The 20,290-nt window shown below is 40.3% G+C and overlaps 1 protein-coding gene across 3 annotated transcripts in view; it reads left to right on the top strand.

Moving 5' to 3' along the window:
* Window positions 1-20,290, top strand: part of MDH1B (malate dehydrogenase 1B) — a 68,633-nt gene that overhangs the window by 21,725 nt on the left and 26,618 nt on the right. For 2 of the 3 annotated variants that reach the window (XM_089671144.1, XM_089671135.1), the window contains exons 3-8: window positions 916-1,050; window positions 4,294-4,436; window positions 7,383-7,882; window positions 10,159-10,300; window positions 10,868-11,022; window positions 15,255-15,394. In XM_089671144.1, coding sequence (XP_089527270.1) covers window positions 1,036-1,050; window positions 4,294-4,436; window positions 7,383-7,882; window positions 10,159-10,300; window positions 10,868-11,022; window positions 15,255-15,394 — 1,095 coding nt within the window. In that variant the 5' untranslated portion in view covers window positions 916-1,035. Of the gene's footprint in view, window positions 1-912; window positions 1,051-4,293; window positions 4,437-7,382; window positions 7,883-10,158; window positions 10,301-10,867; window positions 11,023-15,254; window positions 15,395-20,290 lie in introns of all 3 variants that reach the window. The other variant, XM_089671152.1, reaches the window with a different exon arrangement.

The raw sequence follows: 20,290 nt of genomic DNA, 5'->3' as shown, positions 1-20,290 counted from the left end.
GACTTCTCAATGAGCTTAGGGTCTATTCACAAATAGGAAATGCGTTGCAGTGCGCTAACAAATGCACAATATATATATATATTGCACTAAAGTGGTTCTAAAGGTAAAAGGTTTTATATCTTAATGCATTCTCTGCACAGGATGTGCACAAGAGCAGTAGCTCTCCTGACGCTCTCTCTCCTCACTTGACAGGGAGATAGCAGCGGGAGCCATTGGCTCCTGCTGCTGTCAATCAAAGCCAGTGAGGAGAGGGCGGGAGACAGGACCAAGCCCTGCTCTGTGTGTCAATGGACAGAGGACTGCTCAGTTGTGAGCCAAGCAAGCAGATATAAGAATTTTACTTTAATTGCAGTACTGTAGCAGATGGAGGAAGGTATGATATCTTTTACAGAGTTAGTGATTACTGGAAGGTTAAAAACTGGTAATGAGGAATAGTAAACACCCAAATCCGGGCAAACTTTTTCTTTATTTTGGATAGTGCAAGAAAGAGCCTGTTGTATTTTATTCCTGGCATTCACTTTTTGGCAGAGTTGTTCCTAGGACTAGGCAGAAGAAGAAGCCATCTTGGGCCCTTTAGCAGAAGTGGGGGACCAAATAGCCTATGTTGCTGACGTTATTCACTGCTCATAGGGGAGGAGGTCACACGTTGGCCTTTTTGCCTTGAACCTTGTCCTGCCACTGCTTTTTGGGTAGATTTACCATCGCTTTCTGTCAAAACAGGAAGTGGTAGAAATTCTCTGACAATTACTTATTCCAATTTTTTTTCCTGGTGTCACGGACAGGAAGTGAGGGGAAATATTTCTCTGTAACAGCTAAAATCTGACACAAATATTAAGTCGTCCCACTCTATCAAAGTACTGAAATGCTGTTTTGATGTTTCATTTATAAGATTTTTTTTTTTTGCTGGTTAAGTAGCAATGGATCTCAAAATTAAGTCTAAAAAATGGATGGAAGCACAGGCACTCTCCCATAATATGGAGGGAGCTGTTGGATCGAGGAGGCAAGGGATTGCTGCTTGGAGGATTTAACGAATTCATGGAACATGCACAAGTAAGATAACTAATTATACCTCAGAAAACTAATTATGTAGCTAATAACTAATTGTAATATAGGCTGCATTCTTTGTATATTGTAATAGCATTCATATGTTTTTTATTTCATTTTTGTTTCTCTAGCACCTTAGGCTAGTATTTTGTATTCTTATGCAACACACAAATTTGCATATTTTGTCCCCTTTCCTTCGTTTATAGCATATTAGAGAAACAATGGGATAAAATAGGGCCTGCTTGAAGTTTTTTTTTTTGTTTTTTTGTTTTTTGGATAGAACAAGGATTCTTTTAAATAATGGATAGTATAGATAAGGATTACAACCTTTGTGAGGTTTTTATTGTTGTTTTTGTCTCTTTTGGGCAGCTTTAGCATCCCGGTTACCATTGTTTTAGTGTCCCCAATATAGCAATTGATAGAAAATGCAAAATTTTAGTTATTATGGGAATAAGGGGGGTGGAAACCTGTCCGGGTGACAACTGTTTAAAGGAATTTCTTCTTGATTTGGAGAGATTTCCTCTTACTTGCTGCTGTATCTCTGCTGCTTGCTGCTGTATCTCTGGGATAGAAGATGAAGGGAAATCTTGTCTGGACTGGACACAGAACAAACTTCATAGGGGTCTTAACTATTACCTGCTCTATCACAAATAAACAATTTAGTTTTACATACACCAAAAGAACATCAGTCAATCAAATACAGATGTCAGAAAAGAATCCATTAGACCTTACCCAGTATCCATCTTGGGCAGCTAGTTCATTCTGTAAAGGTGCCTGCTCCAGCATTAGTCAAGGAAATCTAACTCCTATATTTTACTGTCTGTGTCTTGTTGGGGAGATTTGTCCTCAACTCCCAATCTTCAAGACATAATAGGAAGTGGGAGGATATCTCACCAAAGTGGGAGTAATCCATATCTTTGACACTTGTCACCAGAAACTTTGTCCACTTTCTTCTCGCCACTTGCTCTCCACGCTCACTTACCGTACTGTTACACCAAAAGAGTATTAATTGAAAATATGTACTCACTGAAAACACACTATAGGTTCCAATTAAATAAGACACATACCGGTAAATTACATAGAATCTGTTAAAGTACAACTAAAGGCAAAACGTTGTGGAGAGGTATTAGAACCACTGTCAGTTGTTATTGCTGTCTACGCCCCTGTTAAAGAGATTCACCCTCTCTATTTGTCCTATTTACCATTATCATTGAAAGTGAAAGTAAAAGAAAATCTCATTTTTGGGTTGTCTTAAGAAAAGTAATAGAAGGGAAATCTTCCAACGGGGATGCTAGTTTTGGTGACCCGTGGTTCCCCGAGGGATTCCTTTAACCGCTTGACCTCCCGAGGATTTACCCATCTTCCTGACCAGGCCATTTTTTGTGTTACTTTAATTGATAATTGCGCGGTCATGCAACGCTGCACCCAAATTAAATTTATGTCCTTTTTTTCCCACAAATAGAGATTTCTTTCGGTGGTATTTGATCAGCTGTGCAGTTTTACATTTTTGCGCTATAAACAAAAAAAGACTGAAAAATTTGAAAAAAAAACTATATTTTTTATTTTTTGCTATAAAACATATCCAGTAAAAAAAAATTAAAAATCTAATTTCTTCATAAATTTAGGCCAGAATGTATTCTGCTACATGTCTTTGCTCGAAAAATCCCAATACATGTAAATTAATTGGTTTACGTGAAAGTTATAGCATCTACAAATTGCATTATATATACTGGAATTTTTGTTTAAAATTTTTTTTAAACTAGTAATGGCAGCGATCAGCGACTTATAGCGGGACTGCGGCGGGCATTCTGACACTGGGTGGGAGCTGACTAACTGCCACTGACATCCCCAGTGACACTAATACAGTGATCAGTGCTAATAAAAAGCACTGGCACTGTACTAATGACACTGGGCAAGAAGGGGTTAACATCTGGGGTGATCAAAGGGTTAACTCTATACTGTGTGCTGTTTTACTGTGTGTGCTGTGTGTGTTTTACTAGGGAAACATACTGCTGTGTATTTCTCTGTTGTGCAGAGAAATACACAGCAGCATGTTACTGCTGGCAGGAGAGAGACCTATGTTGTGGCAAGAGAGAGACCTGTCAGTGTTACTCAGCAATTGCTGGGTTCCATCGGGGAATCTCCGACTGAGACCTGGTGATCGACATTTGTAGCTGCCAATGGCCGGCATGGGTAGGAGCGACACATGCGCCATGCTGCCCTGTAGCAGTACTTCTGCTATAGTGCAGTCGGGAAGCAGTTAATTTGCAGGGATTTCCTCTCACTTCCTGTTTTGGCTATGGGACAGGAAGTGAACGTAAATCTCCCCAATGGGACAGAGATGGCAAAAAATAAACTGACAGGGGTTATAACCCTTCCTTACTTTATCAAAAATGGGAAAAAAAGGTTTTGCCTGTAGTTCTACTTAAAACAGTAGACTCTGTACACTGTTTATCCTGTAATCTCAAAGGTCATTTGACTGGGATGGTGAACTACTAGAGGGATAGGCTAAGCCCCTGTTCACATATATGCGAATTGGATGCGTTTGAACCGACATGCCATGTGAACCTCCAGTCTTTTCTATGCAGCCGGTTTACATATGTGCGGGCCACCAGCAGTGCAATTTCCAAAAGGGTCCGGTACGATTTACAATATGTAAACCCGGTCTAAACGGTTAATATGAAATTCATGAAATTATACAAAAATTCAAATAGCAAACGTGAAATATGAAAGTTGCATCATGAATTATTGTCAAGTGTTTCTAATTCACATTTACTTACTGTTAGTTTCCCTTTAACTTGTAACACATGCCTGCAAAGTGAGCCTGTAGTCTTACATTCTAAAATTGCCCCATGTCCATAGAATATTCTCTGTATCTTTAGAACACCCTAAAATTTTTATACCTTGGGACACTCTGTTATTAGATACTGACCATACTTCTGGCATGGAATTTTTGCTCACTTCCTGCTTCCTCTCCTCACATTTCCATTAATATCAAACACAATGGTGGGCCTTACTGGCCAATAGTAAAGCTTTAATAGTAGAAGCTGGCTGGCCAGTTTACCCATGCAGGCTGTAGTGGATAGTTGCCTTATAGAGCATTGTTATAATTGTGAGTTTTGTGTCTCTTTGATTATACTACGAGGATGCGAGCAGGCACTTGGCGATTTTTGGACCTGGGACATGGATTTAGCATGCTCTCCCAATTTTTTTACATGTGTTTATCTAGTCTGTTGACTTATTTTTCAGGAATACTACAATGTAAGTTCAGCTATGTTGAGTGATTTAATGAAGGATATTGCAACAGAAAACTTAGAAGCTCATATCAATTTAAACATGGAAGAACAGGAAATAAAAAGACAGTTTAAACCTCTTCATGTCTGGATCACCAGGTATGGAAACCAAGTACTCAACATTGATCATAAACAAAACTTTAAAGCCTTTACATCTTTTTAATTTAGAGTTAACAGCAGGGGCGGACTGACAACTCATGGGGCTCCCGGGCAATAAGGGATTATGGGGCCCCTGTGTCCTTGCCCACACCCAAAAAAGGCTATGAAAAAGGTACCAGGGGCATCTCATGGGGCCCCCTACTGACCCCGGGCCCTCGGGCAGTGCCCAAGTGCTCAAATGGTCAGTCCACCCCTGGTTAACAGTAAATGATAGGCTTAAAATTGCTGCTCTCACTCTGGTGTGCTCTGCGATGCCTAACATGTGTGGCGCAAACACCATTTTTGTACGTGTGAGCAACTGATGGCTCACCTTTGCATTTGTATTTCTGTCTCTCTGTCTGTGACTCTCTAATATCACCCCTGCACTCCCCTTCACCCTGTTGAGGATGATTGAGCACAGATTGTATTTGATCAGCTGCTTCCCCAGTCTGACAGCATTGAACTCAGAAGTGCTTGGGTTCATACTTCACAGGAGAGATCGGAAAATGTACTTTAGCTTATCTCCCACAGATCTCCCTCCTGACACCTGACATTAAATGTTTCTCCCCCTCCCCCCCCCCCCCGGAAGGACAGGTAAGCCTGGGATGGGTGGAGAGGAAGAGGGGCGTCATGTTCTCAAGCATGTGAAAGTGATCAGGCAGCTATCAGAAATGACTTCTACTGCATAGCTAGTAGTTGAGAGTAAAAAGGTGAACAAACTCCTCCAGGCTGTAATTGCTGGCAGGAGTTTGTTTAAATGCTGGCACTGCCGCCGCTACCATAGGTACGATGGTGGCAGCAAAAAAGGGGTTGGAGCCCAGCTGAAGTCTCACACCGTTTTAACTTTTAATAGTCCTGAGCTTCCACATATTATGATTTGACACTAATTTGTTTCTTGGAATTTCTTTAAATGCAGTTTCTCTCAGTGAAAATACTGTTTTCTGCTATCCTTGTCCAGTGCTCTATTCTGTTACCACACATAGAACTCTGCTCAGCACAAGTCCCGACTCGTTTTTGACTTGTGATTTGCATAACAGAGGGGGAGAATGGATTGATAAAGAGCAACAGATTGTTAATACGTTTTAATCCTAGAATTTTAGGCCTTTGTGACTAGAGCAGTTCCAGCTAGGATGTTATTATTCTCTTTTTTCAGATATCTACATTCAGATTCATTGACACTAGAAATGTTTGAATATGTATGCATTAGCAAATGCAGTTGCAGCCCTCATTTGGGTGGGGTTATGACAAATAGCCCTCCACAAACAGGATATTGCACTAAGCCTGTAGGCAAAATAAGAGGACCAGAACCTTCACTAAGTGGAAGAGTGGGATTGACATTAAAGTTGGCAGTGCCTCCACCCAGGACAGGGCCTCTGTGAACAGAGTGGGTTCCCTCCTTGGGAAATTTACCAGTTATCTAATCAAAGTAATTGCGAGGAGAGGAACTAGTGTAACCACCATATAACATTAACCACAAGTATATAGATACACATAGTATGGAAATAATACACACTTAAGAAAAGAATAGTGGTACATGCATCCTATGTACAAACAGATATTATCAGCAAATGGCCCAACAAGAGTCCTGGTGGAATTGTGCACATATACCCAGGTATACATAGTTTATAATAAAGATATCTCCAGAAGAATGTTGCAGCAAAGTCCAGTTGCAGGGGCCCCTGAGGATTATTGCAATGTGCTGTCCATCTTTGTGTTGAAGACCTGAGGACAAGAGACCCTCCAGCTGTTGTCCAGCCAGCCTGGAACTCAGCTTCTCACCAGAAGGAACCATGATGTGGCACTGAAACTAAGACTCTTCATCTTAGTCCCTAGTAGTTTCTAATCTGTTGTGCAACTGGATCTCTAACTACCATGGCTAACCTGACTCTAATTTATGATGGTTATTAAGCCCTAAGATAAAACTAGCTATAAAATCCCAGACCAAAAGGGACAGGGTTAACTAAAATAACAGGAGCTGCATATATATTCTATTGTAATAAACAGGTTCATCTAGTAATATACTTGAAGATACCCACTACACACATACAGTAGCACAGTCTAGCACAGCTACCTGGCACTGTGCATGTAAAATAATAACAAGAGGACAGAGATACCTCTGTCTGTTACAAGGATTATATACACACTCAAGAAGCTAGGGGCAGCTGCAGTCAAACTATTAGAACATAGGGATACATGCCTAACAGTCTCTGCTTCTGGCTAAGTGAAACATATGGAACCCCTATATGTAGACATGTGGCCTCCATAAAACACTCTATCTACTTCCTTCCTCTGGGGTTTTAAAGCCAGCCTCCTAGTGACAGGAAGAGTTAATATTTAATTATACATCACACTGTGATATTAACAGCTAACAGTAGAAGGCAGCAGATCCCTACACAGTTTTCTTTTTTTTTATGCTTTTTGAGAGTCCTAGTTCATCGGATCTAAATAGAAAACTCTTTCCAATAAAGCAAAATATTGCACAAATTATAAGTATTTTTGATGAGTAAAATTATAGTAATTCCAAATGAAAAAGAGAATATGGTCTCTTCACAAATAAGGAAATGTGGCCTATTTTCTTAAAACTGATTTTTTAAAGGCTTACATACTGTTTTGCATGGTGGGTTGGGGAGCTAGGAAATACTGGGACCTTGCATTTATGTGCAAGGTTGGCTTTAAAGACAAAATGTTTGATTTTGCTATTCCTTTTTATGTCAAAGTTTTACCAATACTGCATAGCATATATTACTTGGTTTATATTAATGTAATAATTAAAATCTGTTTAATTAGGCAGTCATATTAAGGGAACCTTAATATTATAAACAGTTTCAGTATAATATATTTGTAATATAAAAAAATGATATTTTCCAAATGTTAATTTGACTTTCTGGTGACTTTTATGTATTTTAGTGCATCAATGCCTACTTGCTACAGTTTACTTCCTATTCTGGCTACTGGTGAAGTCTTTGGTCCAGAGAAAGCTATTTGGTTGCACTTATTGGACAATAGCCAATCCATGGATACCCTGCAAGGACTGAAAATGGAGGTGGAAGACTTAGCTTTTCCATGTATAAGACAAGTAACATTGCATACGATGGCTGATGATGTGTTTCTCCAAGCTGACTTTGTAATTGTCCTTGATGATGTTCTTCTGAAAGCTGATCAGTCCCCAGAAAATTACATTAAGATAGTTACAGAAGAGTGTGCAAAGTATGGCAGGCTCATTGACCAGAATGCAAACAAGGAAGTGAAGGTGGTTGTGTCAGGAAGTACCTACGCAAATCTTAAAGCCCTAGTGGTGTTGAAAAATGCACCATCCATCAATAATCATCATGTAGTGGCTTTACCAACACAACTGGAGTTTGAGGCAAAAGCTCAGATTGCAAAAAAATTGAATGTAAATTCATCAGGTGTGTACTACTGTTTTGTAATTATGACACTCAACAGGAAGATGTACAGTACATGTAAAAACAAAAGGTTCCATTTCCGTATAGGGGGGTGGGCCAAATCCAGCCAAAACTATGTTCTGCATGATTGTTGACAATTTTGAAAATATGCTGGCACCTTCTTTCTTTCAGAGACCCCACTGACAAGTATCACTAACAAAAACGTCTATTTCCACTTAGCTGTTACAAAGACAAGTGATTAGGCTTCCCTGATGTTTAGAGACTAAATATGTTATTATAATCTTGAGGTAGAGGACAGAGTTAAAAACTATTGTGGAGAAATCTCAGCTTTGGCATCTGCAGCTACCCACTGCTTATTTAAAACTGACATAGGAGTGGCAGTAGAGTTGGTATACCTTAGGTTTGATAAGATTTTCTGGTTTTATCTGAGAAGTAGAATGGAAAGTTTAAATGATTTCTTACATGACATAATTAGTGCCAAATCTGCAGTGCAGTCAATCGGCCATGCTGCTGGTGGCCAGTGCGGTGTGGTTGAGCATCTGATGTTTAATATTAACTTAGTTCTTATTGACACATTGTTGTCTAGCAGGATTTGTGCATTAGAATGATAAAGGGCTTTCTTGGTAAATCTGAGCATGCTTTTCAGACTCAGTGTCTTATACACACTCTGGGTTCACACCAAAACATGGTGCTGGAAAGGCTTGTTCTGTGCCAGTTTCATGCATCACAGGTGAACGGACTGCCCTTGCAAGATTGCAAGGGTGCCAATGAACTGTTAATGGCACCCCAAACACATCTTGCAGCACGTTTACGGCCACCAGATTACATGGCAGTGCGGTTTGTTGCAGTGTGGTCTGAAAAAGTAGTGCTTACACTACTTTTTTTGCATTTCAGTGCATTTGCAGCTCATTCAAATGACTGCGCTATAAGAACCAACAGCACAAGAATGTGCAGAAATGCATGCTCTTAAACATGCACATTACGGTGTGGACCAGTCCTTAAAGTGAATCTGTGCTTAACCTCCTCGGCGGTATGATTCTTTCCGATTTTTTGTGCTGAAAGCTGTACCATTTTTTGCATGGAAATATGTCGTTTTTTATTGTAGGCTGTAATTTTTAGTAATAACTCACTGAAATCTGTACGAACAAGAGTCTAGTAGACATCCCGGGTAGGATAAAACTTGAAACACGAAATCATAAATTATAATTTAATAAATATTCATAAAAAATAATAATATAATAATAAATTTAGTTCAATAATATAATCAAAACAAAAACACTGAAATTTGGAATACAGAGGCAAATTCGCACATCGCTGAGCAAAGTCGCAAAATCGTTTTCAGTGTCTGATGACGAATTTCCCCACGAATCATTATCACTCAATTCTGCAAGTGGTTCTGATTTACTATCGCTGTTCTAAAACCGCTTTTGACGTAAAGGGACGCTTTTTGGACGCCATGGACTTTTCTAAGTTTCCAGGCAGAAAGAACAGTCAAAATGTAGGCAGGGCACAGGACAAAGCACTAGGGACAATATGTATGTGAAATGCATTGAAACAGCAATGACAGCAAAAATGAAATTTTTTAAAAATTTCAAATTTCCCGCCGGTTCCAGCGCCCGTTCGTCCCGACGTCACAGGGACCAGAACACGGAAGCCGGATGCCGGCATCGGCCGGAGGAGATGGGCGGGGACGCTGCAGGGGACACATCGCGGGAGCGAAGGACAAGGTAAGTGCTGCAGGGACCCCATGAGCAACGCCGCATGGTAAGCCCAAGTGTAGCTCGGGGTTACCGCTTTTGGTACTCAAATTTTAACCCGAGCTACACTCGGGAATACCGATAAGGAGGTTAAGCCCTGCAGAGAAAGTAACAGGTTCATTTTAATGTTGACTCCCACTCTACTTATACTTACACTTATCTTTTATTTGACTATGTACAAAAGCAAGCAGAAATCCTGCATAAGCATATGTGTGCAAAGCACAGGTTCACTTTAACATAGCTTTATACAAATAATTTAAAATATATAAAGCAGTTTGTAAACTCGAATACTTTCAAAAATGTTAAAATTAAGAAATGTAAAAAAGATGTTTCCAGTTTTAAAACTCGAAATGGTCACTGAGATAAAGGGAAGTGAAAACCATGATATCATTGAGATTTGATAAAAGTTCCTGCTAATTTAAAATGTTATGGTTCAGTTCACTAATGGGAAGAGACGTTTTGGGCAAATTCAACTCAGTATGTTCTTATTGTATTTGATTGCCTTTTGTATATTTCTGACAGTTGTGAAGGATGTGATAGTTTGGGGTAACATCAGTGGTATTAATCACCTTGAACTGAACCAAGCAAAGATATACACGTATGACAGTTCCATATGGGGACCTCCCAGTTACTCACGCCCTTTCTTTGAAATGATATTTGACAGGTAAGTAATAATTGTTATTTGACTAATTAGTTCATGATAACTATAGCTGAACATTACTAACCAACCAACATACTCCTAGATTGTAAGCTCGGAAGAGTAGGGCCCTCTTACCCCTCGTACGCTGTCTGTCTTTGTTGTACTGTGCCATGTATTGTCCCCCCCTATTGTACAGCGCTGAGCAAACCCTTTGGCGCTATATAAACTCGTAGTAATAATAATAATAATAACATATGGAACAATGCCCAAAATATGGTCTTTGAAAATGTGCTGTAGTGCAAAGAAATTATGAGCTTGTTATATAATACTTTTAAAAAATACTACATTTCAATTATCAGCATTTCCCGTTGCTTTCAGCTTTTATATCTATATACACTATAAATACAGTATGTGCCGGAAATGATAAAATGTGGGTAATGGGGATTCACAAACAGGCATTAAAAAAAAAAAAAGTGAAAATGTTTTGCAGTAGTTTTTAACTCTTGTTTGTCTTCCTTATATAATATGTACCAATACCATTTTACTGGATGCTTCATTAAACGTATAACATTTATTTTGATTTAATGGCAGAAAATGGATGAAGAATGACCTAGTGAGAGAGTGGAGATTTCGAAAGCAACATCGTTCTGGCTTGTCTGCCGCTCATTCTATTGCCAGTGTTCTGTCCTGGTGGCAACAGCATTCAAATCATCGGGAGATTGTTTCACTCGGTGTCCTTAGTGAAGGTAATCATAATGATTAACACACCAGTGGCATGTTATTTACTGGTATGTAAGACTTTGTTGTTTTCATTATATGGGCATGAGCTGATAACACCCATGAAAAAAGGGAAGGAATGTGACAGCTTTGATCCTTTCATAATTGGTATTATAAGTTTGATTTATATTTGTGTGGCAATATCTGAATGTCTAAAGGAACCAAACCATGTGCCTAGTATGAGGGTTGCAATTTTGTATTTTACTTAATTCATTCCAAGCAAAATCTTCCTTCTGTGGCCTTCCTGGCAATATATGCCCTTGCTTTAAAGCAGTATTAAACCCAAAATCAAAAACGTAATACATTGTAGCTTACCAATCATTCGATGTGGTGGCTGTATTTATTTTCTTATTTAAGGCTTTTTTCCCTCTGTTTTTAGCTAGTGATCAGGCAAGCAACACACATCGTGCATTAGAGTGCTTCCACTCTGGATGAAGGAGCATGGGGGCACAGCAGACAGCACCACTGTCAGGCTGGGAGGGAGGGAAGTACTAGATTTATTAGAAAATTTAAATATACTATCCAATCAAAGCCAAACTCCAACTAATACTTTACAAAAAGTTACAGCAAACAGCCTTTTTTCTTTTGGGATAAATGTGTTACATAAATAAATTAAACTGATCATTTTAAGCACCCCTGTCAGTTCTGAATGCTTTGTCTCATCCCTGTAATTGATATACAGTGAGGAACAGAAGTATTTGAACACCCTGCGATTTTGCAAGTTCTCCCACTTAGAAATCATGGAGGGGTCTGAAATTCACATTGTAGGTGCATTCCTACTCTGAGAGACAGAATTTAAAAAGAAAAAAATTCAGAAAGTCACATTGTATGATTTTTAAAGAATTTATTTGTCTTGCACTGCTGAACATAAGTATTTGAACACCTGAGAAAATCAGTGTTAATATCTGGTACAGAAGCCTTTGTTTGCAATTACAGAGGTCAAACATTTCCTGTAGTTCTTGACCAGGTTTGCACACACTGCAACAGGGATTTTGGCCCACTCCTCCACACAGATCTCCTCTAGATCTGTCAGGTTTCGGGGCTGTCGCTGAGCAACACGGAGTTTCAGCTCCCTCCAAAGATGTTTTGTTGGATTTAGGTCTGGAAACTGGCTAGGCCACTCCAGAACCTTGATATGCTTCTTACGGAGCCACTCCTTGGTTACCCTGGCTGTGTGCTTCGGGTTGTTGTCATGTTGGAAGACCCAGCCACGACCCATCTTCAATGCTCTGACTGAGGGAAGGAGGTTGTTGCTCAAAATCTGACAATAAATGGCCCCATTTATCCTCTCCTTAATGCAGTGCAGTCGTCCTGTCCCCTTCACAGAAAAGCACCCCCAAAGCATGATGTTACCACCCCCATGCTTCACAGTAGGGATGGTGTTCTTGGGATGCAACTCATCCTTCTTTTTACTCCAAACACGACAAGTGAAGTTTAAACCAAAAAGTTCTACTTTGGTCTCAACTGACCACATGACTTTCTCCCAGGCCTCCTCTGGATCATCCAGATGGTCATTGGCAAACTTCAGATGGGCCTGGACATGTGATGACTTGAGCAGTATTATCATGCAATGCATGATTTGAAACCATGACGGTGTAGTGTTCTACCGACAGTGACCTTTGAAACTGTGGTCCCAGCTCTCTTCATGTCATTGACCAGCTCCTCCCTTGTAGTTCTGGGCTGATTCTTCACCTTTCTTATCATCAGTTATACCCCACGAGGTGAGATCTTGCATGGAGCCCCAGTCCGAAGGAGACTGACAGTCGTCTTTAGCCTCTTCCATTTTCTAACAATTGCTCCAACAGTTGATCTATTTTCACCAAGCAGCTTGGTATTTGCCCCGTAGCCCTTCCCAGCCTTGTGGAGGTCCACAATTTTGTCTCTAGTGTCTTTTGACAGCTCTTTGGTCTTGCCCATGGTAGTAGTTGACGTCTGACTGACTGTGGGGTGGACAGGTGTCTTTAAAGAGCTCAGACGGGGGCTACTAAGTTAGATTAATGAGTTGAGTAGAGGTGGAATTTTTAACCATTTCAATACCGTGCAATTTTACACCTTCCTGCCCAGGCCATTTTTCACGTTTCAGCGCTCTCACACTTTGAATGACAATTGCGCAGTCATACAACACTGTACCCAAACTAAAATTTTATCATTTTCTTCACACAACTAGAGCTTTCTTTTGGTGGTATTTAATCACCGCTGGGGTTTTTATTTTTTGCTAAATTAACAAAAAAAGGCCAAAAATGTTGAAAAAAATACACGTTTTTCTTTGTTTCCGTTATAAAAATTTACAAATAAATAATTGTTCTTCATAAATTTAGGCCGAGATGTATTCTGCTACATGTCTTTGGTGAAAATAACCCAAATTAGGATGTATTATTTAGTTTGTAGGAAAGTTATAGAGTTCACAAACTATGGTATAGATCTGATTATTGATCAATCCTGAAGTACTGACGGCCAATCTAATTTCTTGAGGTCTAAGAATGTCAGAATAGTACAGATATCCCTCAAATGAGCCCTTTTTGCAGAGTAGACAGTCCGACGTACTTCATAAGAGGCATGGCGAGTTTTTTGAAGTTGTATTTTTTTTGTCATAATTTTTCGGAAAATGAAAAAATTAAAAAAATTATTTTCACTATTTTGTTTTTACATACTGTCACCAGTACAGTACAGCGTCATCATATAACTGGCATGGCGGTGAACAGGGACACTGACTGGTGACAGTATGAAAAAAAATATATATATATTTTTTTAATTTTTTTTAACATTTTTTTTTAATATTTTACTATGACCAAAGTAGTACAATGTTACCATAGTAACATTGTACTACTTTGGGGAAGTGATCAGTATTTTTTTTTTTACACAATTTGCTTATAGCAAAGAAATACTTTGCTATAAGCAAGCATTTACCTGAATGAAATGGATTCATTCAGCTTTTTTTTTTTTTGTGCTTAGCTGTGATTTGGTCACAGCTAATCACATGACATGTGCATGTGATTAGCTGTGACCATTCACAGCTAGGCACTAGTATACAATGGATGGCATCATGAATGAAGCCATCCACTGTATACAACTGTCATGTGACCTGCTGTGATTGGTCACAGCAGGTCACATGGTACCTGCAACGGGGGCCGGTACTCAGATCTGTCATCGGCCGTGTCCGAGGTACACGCCCGGTGACAGATCGAGCCGCTGCGCCGCTCTGCATTAGCGCAAACGGCGCATGTGCGGGAGCACGCCAAATGGCGTGCACCCGGAGTGGAGAAGCAACTTTGAAGCCGCCAAACGGCCATTGGCCGGGCGGCAAATGGTTAAAGGCACAGTAACAGGTCTTTGAGAGCCAGAATTCTTGCTGTTTCTTAGGTGTTCAAATACTTATGTTCAGCAGTGCAAGACAAATACATTCTTTAAAAATCATACAATGTGATTTCCTGAATTTTTTTTTTTTAATTCTGTCTGTCAGAGTGGGAATGCACCTACCATGTGAATTTCAGACCCCTCCATGATTTCTAAGTGGAAGAACTTGCAAAATCGCAGGGTGTTCAAATACTTCTGTTCCTCACTGTATCTGCAAGAGAGCTTGTTCTTTTGAAAAACATCATAATTACTGGCAGTATCATAGATAAAAATAGAAGGAAGAAAGAAAGCCTAAAAAAGAAAACAAACGACCATCACATCTAAGAATTGGTAAGCTGCAATATAATAAATGTTTTCTTTGGGGTTAATACTGCTTTAAATGCCCATTTACACCAGGATGGTCTTCTGCAATTAAAGTGTATTATATCAGGCATTAATGTGAATGGGATGATATTGCACCACAGAGAACCAAAAACTGGACATGCGGCAATTTTGGCGAGTGCAGCACATTGCAAAGCTTGATAGTGTGGTAAGGTGTGTTGGGATGACAGCACCTGCATGCTTATTTTGGGTTGGGAACTTGAACTGAAGTCTGAAATAACCAGCCAGCTAGCATTTTCAGGAGAAGAACAGCAATAGCATTTAACATATTCCTCATATGACAGATTCACTTTAAGGGTCAGTGAGCGACTTTACGTATTTTGGCTGTGGGAAGTGCAATGGGTTGTGGTACCACAGTTCTGACTCCAAATTTTCAGTGCCAAAACCAACCAATTCAATGTTCAGAAGCTATAAATGGTTGGGATATGAATTATCAAACTGACCTATTAGTATTTTGTTTTCTTAGGCCATTTTGATCTTCCAGATGACATTGTTTACTCCATGCCTGTGCAATTCAGAGATGGAAATTGGAAGGTATATACCCAGGCTGACATTCTGGAGGATGCAAGAGAAATATTACAACAAGCTGCCTCTGAACTAATTGAGGTAAAGTTCCATTAGAATGTTTACAGTGGTTCACAATTTATACATGCAGAGTTGATGTACACAAACATAACCTGTCAAAAGCCTAGTCACTGTATACACATAACACATTTGTGGCAGTAATTGTACCCACAGAATTAGCCTATTGGACACTGTATATTGTACACTCTTCGTTAAAAACACAATACTATAAACACAATTGAGTGTCTCAGACACACATAAACATCAGAACAAAGGATATTTTTTCAAAAATTGCAAAAATAGAACACTTCATCACATGCTTTTCTGGAAACAGAATATGAGCATAGAATTATAAAATGAAATAAATTGGTGTAGCGCTCTATCTATATTAAACATATCAACAAATATACATATTGTAACGGGGTTCGCTTGGCAGCGGGTGTGTGTGACCCCCTGGATGGGTGCACAACACAAAAACACAGGCACAGCACAACAGTGGAGGTGAAAAAACAAAAAGGTGCGGTTTATTTACAATATTTACAAGAAAACGTCAAACCAAAAATAAACATCAAATCAAACCCTGGCCAACTTGGCTACTTACTGTACAATTAGCTTCCCTAGCTATCCACCAGGTACAGCCTGATACTATATCTAGTCCCTGTTAGTTGGAGGCTTAGCCACACAGGCTTTTTCCTCACTACACACAGAAAATATGTTGCTCCCCAGTCAGTTCAGGCACAGATTTGGTTCCAGGGTGGAGCAACTCCCTAGGCAGCTTGGGAAGTTTTATCAAGGCCTTAATGAGCCCAGTACCTTCAGCTGGGCTCATTACCTCAGTGCTGAAGGGCTCAGCACTTCCCCCTAGTGGAACAAATCTCCATAGAGTCTAAACCTTGGACAAATGTATCGTCCATCCAGGACGCAACCAGGTGATTTCACCTGCCAACTGTCACAATATATATATAAATAAAAAAGTGAATATATATTACATAACAAAAAGATGTGATCTGATCCTCCAGGGATCTATGACACACTGTTACGTGACACAAAACGTGAAGAAAACGTGAATATAACAATTTGGTCCAAAATTGGACCCAATAAATGGTTAATATTCAAATAAAGCCCCCGGTCCCAAAATTGTGATTAAAGAAACATGGAGAGAAGTGCAATAAACAGCGTATCCCTAAAATGGGGATAAATCCTGAATAAGGTGATAAGTGCTCAAACTCCAAAATACAATGTACACATGAAAAACATCACCCAAAAAAACTGTAAAATCTCAACAGTCCATATATAGAAAAAACTGTATAATGAAATATACATATAAAATTGTAAATTAAAAAACATCCAATAAAGTGCAAATCTACAAGAGGTGATCCAATATTCAAGGACATGCAGGTGATAAGGTGTATGTGTGTACAAGCCGATGTAAATCCTTAAATGGCTAAATTGCCCCCTCACCTCCTTACTGCGACCCAATAGGCCAACGCTCCTTTCGGATCACACCAGGATCCTTCACGGGCAGTAACTCCTCAATAAACAATATCCAAAGAAAATCCCCATCAATGGTGGCTCCTAAACATCACAGGTTCCCCTTCCAGAGATAGGTACAATACAGCCAACTCACTCACATGGATCACATTAATGCCATAGAAGAAGAAGAAAGATCCTCCATAGTGTAACACTATTTATAGATGTGTATAACAGAGCAAAACACCAAATTTCCACTTGCTTGTTAGCTGATATACATAATGTTATGGGTCTACTCTGCATGGATTTGGTTACACCAAGATGGCGTCCGCCAGGACTACGTCACCACGCACCTACGCGTTTCGTCACGCTCACCACGTGACTTCCTTAGGGTTCATAGAATTACCACTTTCCCTGAGCCTATTTTAAAGTAGAACTTCAGTAAACAGTTGGGAACTACTTAAAGCGGAACTAATACTCACCTGCTCTCCCGCGCTGCAGTGTTCTGGAGCTCCCACATCATCCGCTAACATCTTCACCCAGTCTTCTTCCAAGTTCCAATCTATGGACGTTTTGATTGGCTGGGCCGAGATTATATCACTCCCATTGGCATTGGTCATTGTCTGTATCTTCTGCATTAAAAACCCTGCCTGATTGTATTTTTCATTAAAGTTCCTCATTTAAAACCAGCAACGGATTAGACAATGACAGTACTTTGTTTGAGAGTATGTAATGTACAACTCAGTGTATAAAGCACAGACGTGTAATGTAAAGAACAGCGTGCAGAGTACAGCAGTCTGGACTGTGTAATGTCACACAGCTTACAAAGTGCAGCATTCTGGAGTATGCAATGTATAGCACAGTTTATTGAGTACAATGGTTAGGTGTATGTAATGTACAGCACAGCTTCCAGAGTGAATTTGTCAGGGTTATGCACTGTGCAAAGTTGACTGTTAGAGATGAGCGAATCGAAGTAGGCGAAGTGGAATTCGCTTCGAATATTAGAAAAATTTCCTAAAATGGCGGCGACATGTGCGGCGACGGAGCGGGGATGTCTGGGAAGGCGCGCAGACAAGGCGCGCTGACCCATAATGCATTCATTCATGACATGTGATCGCATTAGCCAATCAGCAGCCAGCCAGCCAGCACTGTGTAATGGTCGAGCTATAAATGGCGGCCATTTTAGAATTCTCCATTTGCCTCTAGTCATTCAACAGAGGCAGACCTGGCTGTATTCAGGGAGAGAGTTAGGGACACAGAAACGTTACTTAGGGACATAGAAACGTTAGTTAGGGACACAGAAACGTTACTTAGGGCCACAGAAACGTTACTTAGGGACACAGAAACTTTACTTAGGGACACAGAAACGTTACTTAGGGACACAGAAACGTTACTTAGGGACACAGAATCGTTACTTAGGGCCACATAAACGTTACTTAGGGCCACAGAAACGTTACTTAGGGCCACAGAAACGTTACTTAGGGCCACAGAATCGTTACTTAGGGCCACAGAAACGTTACTTAGGGCCACAGAAACGTTACTTAGGGCCACAGAATTGTTACTTAGGGACAGACACAGAATTGTTACTGAGGGACACAGAATTGTTACTGAGGGCCACAGAACTGTTACTTAGGGCCACAGAAACGTTACTTAGGGCCACAGAATTGTTACTTAGGGACAGACACAGAATTGTTACTGAGGGCCACAGAACTGTTACTGAGGGCAACAGAACTGTTACTTAGGGCCACAGAAACGTTACTTAGGGCCACAGAATTGTTACTTAGGGACAGACACAGAATTGTTACTGAGGGACACAGAATTGTTACTGAGGGCCACAGAACTGTTACTTAGGGCCACAGAAACGTTACTTAGGGACACAGAATTGTTACTCAGGGACAGACACAGAATTGTTACTTAGGGACAGACACAGAATTGTTACTGAGGGACACAGAATCGTTACTTAGGGCCACAGAAACGTTACTTAGGGCCACAGAAACGTTACTTAGGGCCACAGAATTGTTACTTAGGGACAGACACAGAATTGTTACTGAGGGACACAGAATTGTTACTGAGGGCCACAGAACTGTTACTTAGGGCCACAGAAACGTTACTTAGGGCCACAGAATTGTTACTTAGGGACAGACACAGAATTGTTACTGAGGGACACAGAATTGTTACTGAGGGCCACAGAACTGTTACTTAGGGCCACAGAAACGTTACTTAGGGCCACAGAAACGTTACTTAGGGCCACAGAATCGTTACTTAGGGCCACAGAAACGTTACTTAGGGCCACAGAAACGTTACTTAGGGCCACAGAATTGTTACTTAGGGACAGACACAGAATTGTTACTGAGGGACACAGAATTGTTACTGAGGGCCACAGAACTGTTACTTAGGGCCACAGAAACGTTACTTAGGGCCACAGAATTGTTACTTAGGGACAGACACAGAATTGTTACTGAGGGCCACAGAACTGTTACTGAGGGCAACAGAACTGTTACTTAGGGCCACAGAAACGTTACTTAGGGCCACAGAATTGTTACTTAGGGACAGACACAGAATTGTTACTGAGGGACACAGAATTGTTACTGAGGGCCACAGAACTGTTACTTAGGGCCACAGAAACGTTACTTAGGGACACAGAATTGTTACTCAGGGACAGACACAGAATTGTTACTTAGGGACAGACACAGAATTGTTACTGAGGGACACAGAATCGTTACTTAGGGCCACAGAAACGTTACTTAGGGCCACAGAAACGTTACTTAGGGCCACAGAATTGTTACTTAGGGACAGACACAGAATTGTTACTGAGGGACACAGAATTGTTACTGAGGGCCACAGAACTGTTACTTAGGGCCACAGAAACGTTACTTAGGGCCACAGAATTGTTACTTAGGGACAGACACAGAATTGTTACTGAGGGACACAGAATTGTTACTGAGGGCCACAGAACTGTTACTTAGGGCCACAGAAACGTTACTTAGGGACACAGAATTGTTACTCAGGGACAGACACAGAATTGTTACTTAGGGACAGACACAGAATTGTTACTGAGGGACACAGAATTGTTACTGAGGGCCACAGAACTGTTACTTAGGGCCACAGAAACGTTACTTAGGGCCACAGAATTGTTACTTAGGGACAGACACAGAATTGTTACTGAGGGACACAGAATTGTTACTGAGGGCCACAGAACTGTTACTTAGGGCCACAGAAACGTTACTTAGGGCCACAGAATTGTTACTTAGGGACAGACACAGAATTGTTACTGAGGGACACAGAATTGTTACTGAGGGCCACAGAACTGTTACTTAGGGCCACAGAAACGTTACTTAGGGACACAGAATTGTTACTTAGGGACAGACACAGAATTGTTACTGAGGGACACAGAATTGTTACTGAGGGCCACAGAACTGTTACTTAGGGACACTGAAACGTTACTTAGGGACACAGAATTGTTACTTA

This window comes from Staurois parvus, unplaced genomic scaffold (genome assembly GCF_062004578.1).
Source record: "Staurois parvus isolate SC_StPar_1 unplaced genomic scaffold, SC_StPar_1.0 ptg000011l, whole genome shotgun sequence".
Lineage (NCBI taxonomy): Eukaryota > Metazoa > Chordata > Amphibia > Anura > Ranidae > Staurois > Staurois parvus.
The sequence above is the reverse complement of the archived record's forward strand: the minus strand, read 5'-3'. Positions and strand labels throughout refer to the sequence as shown.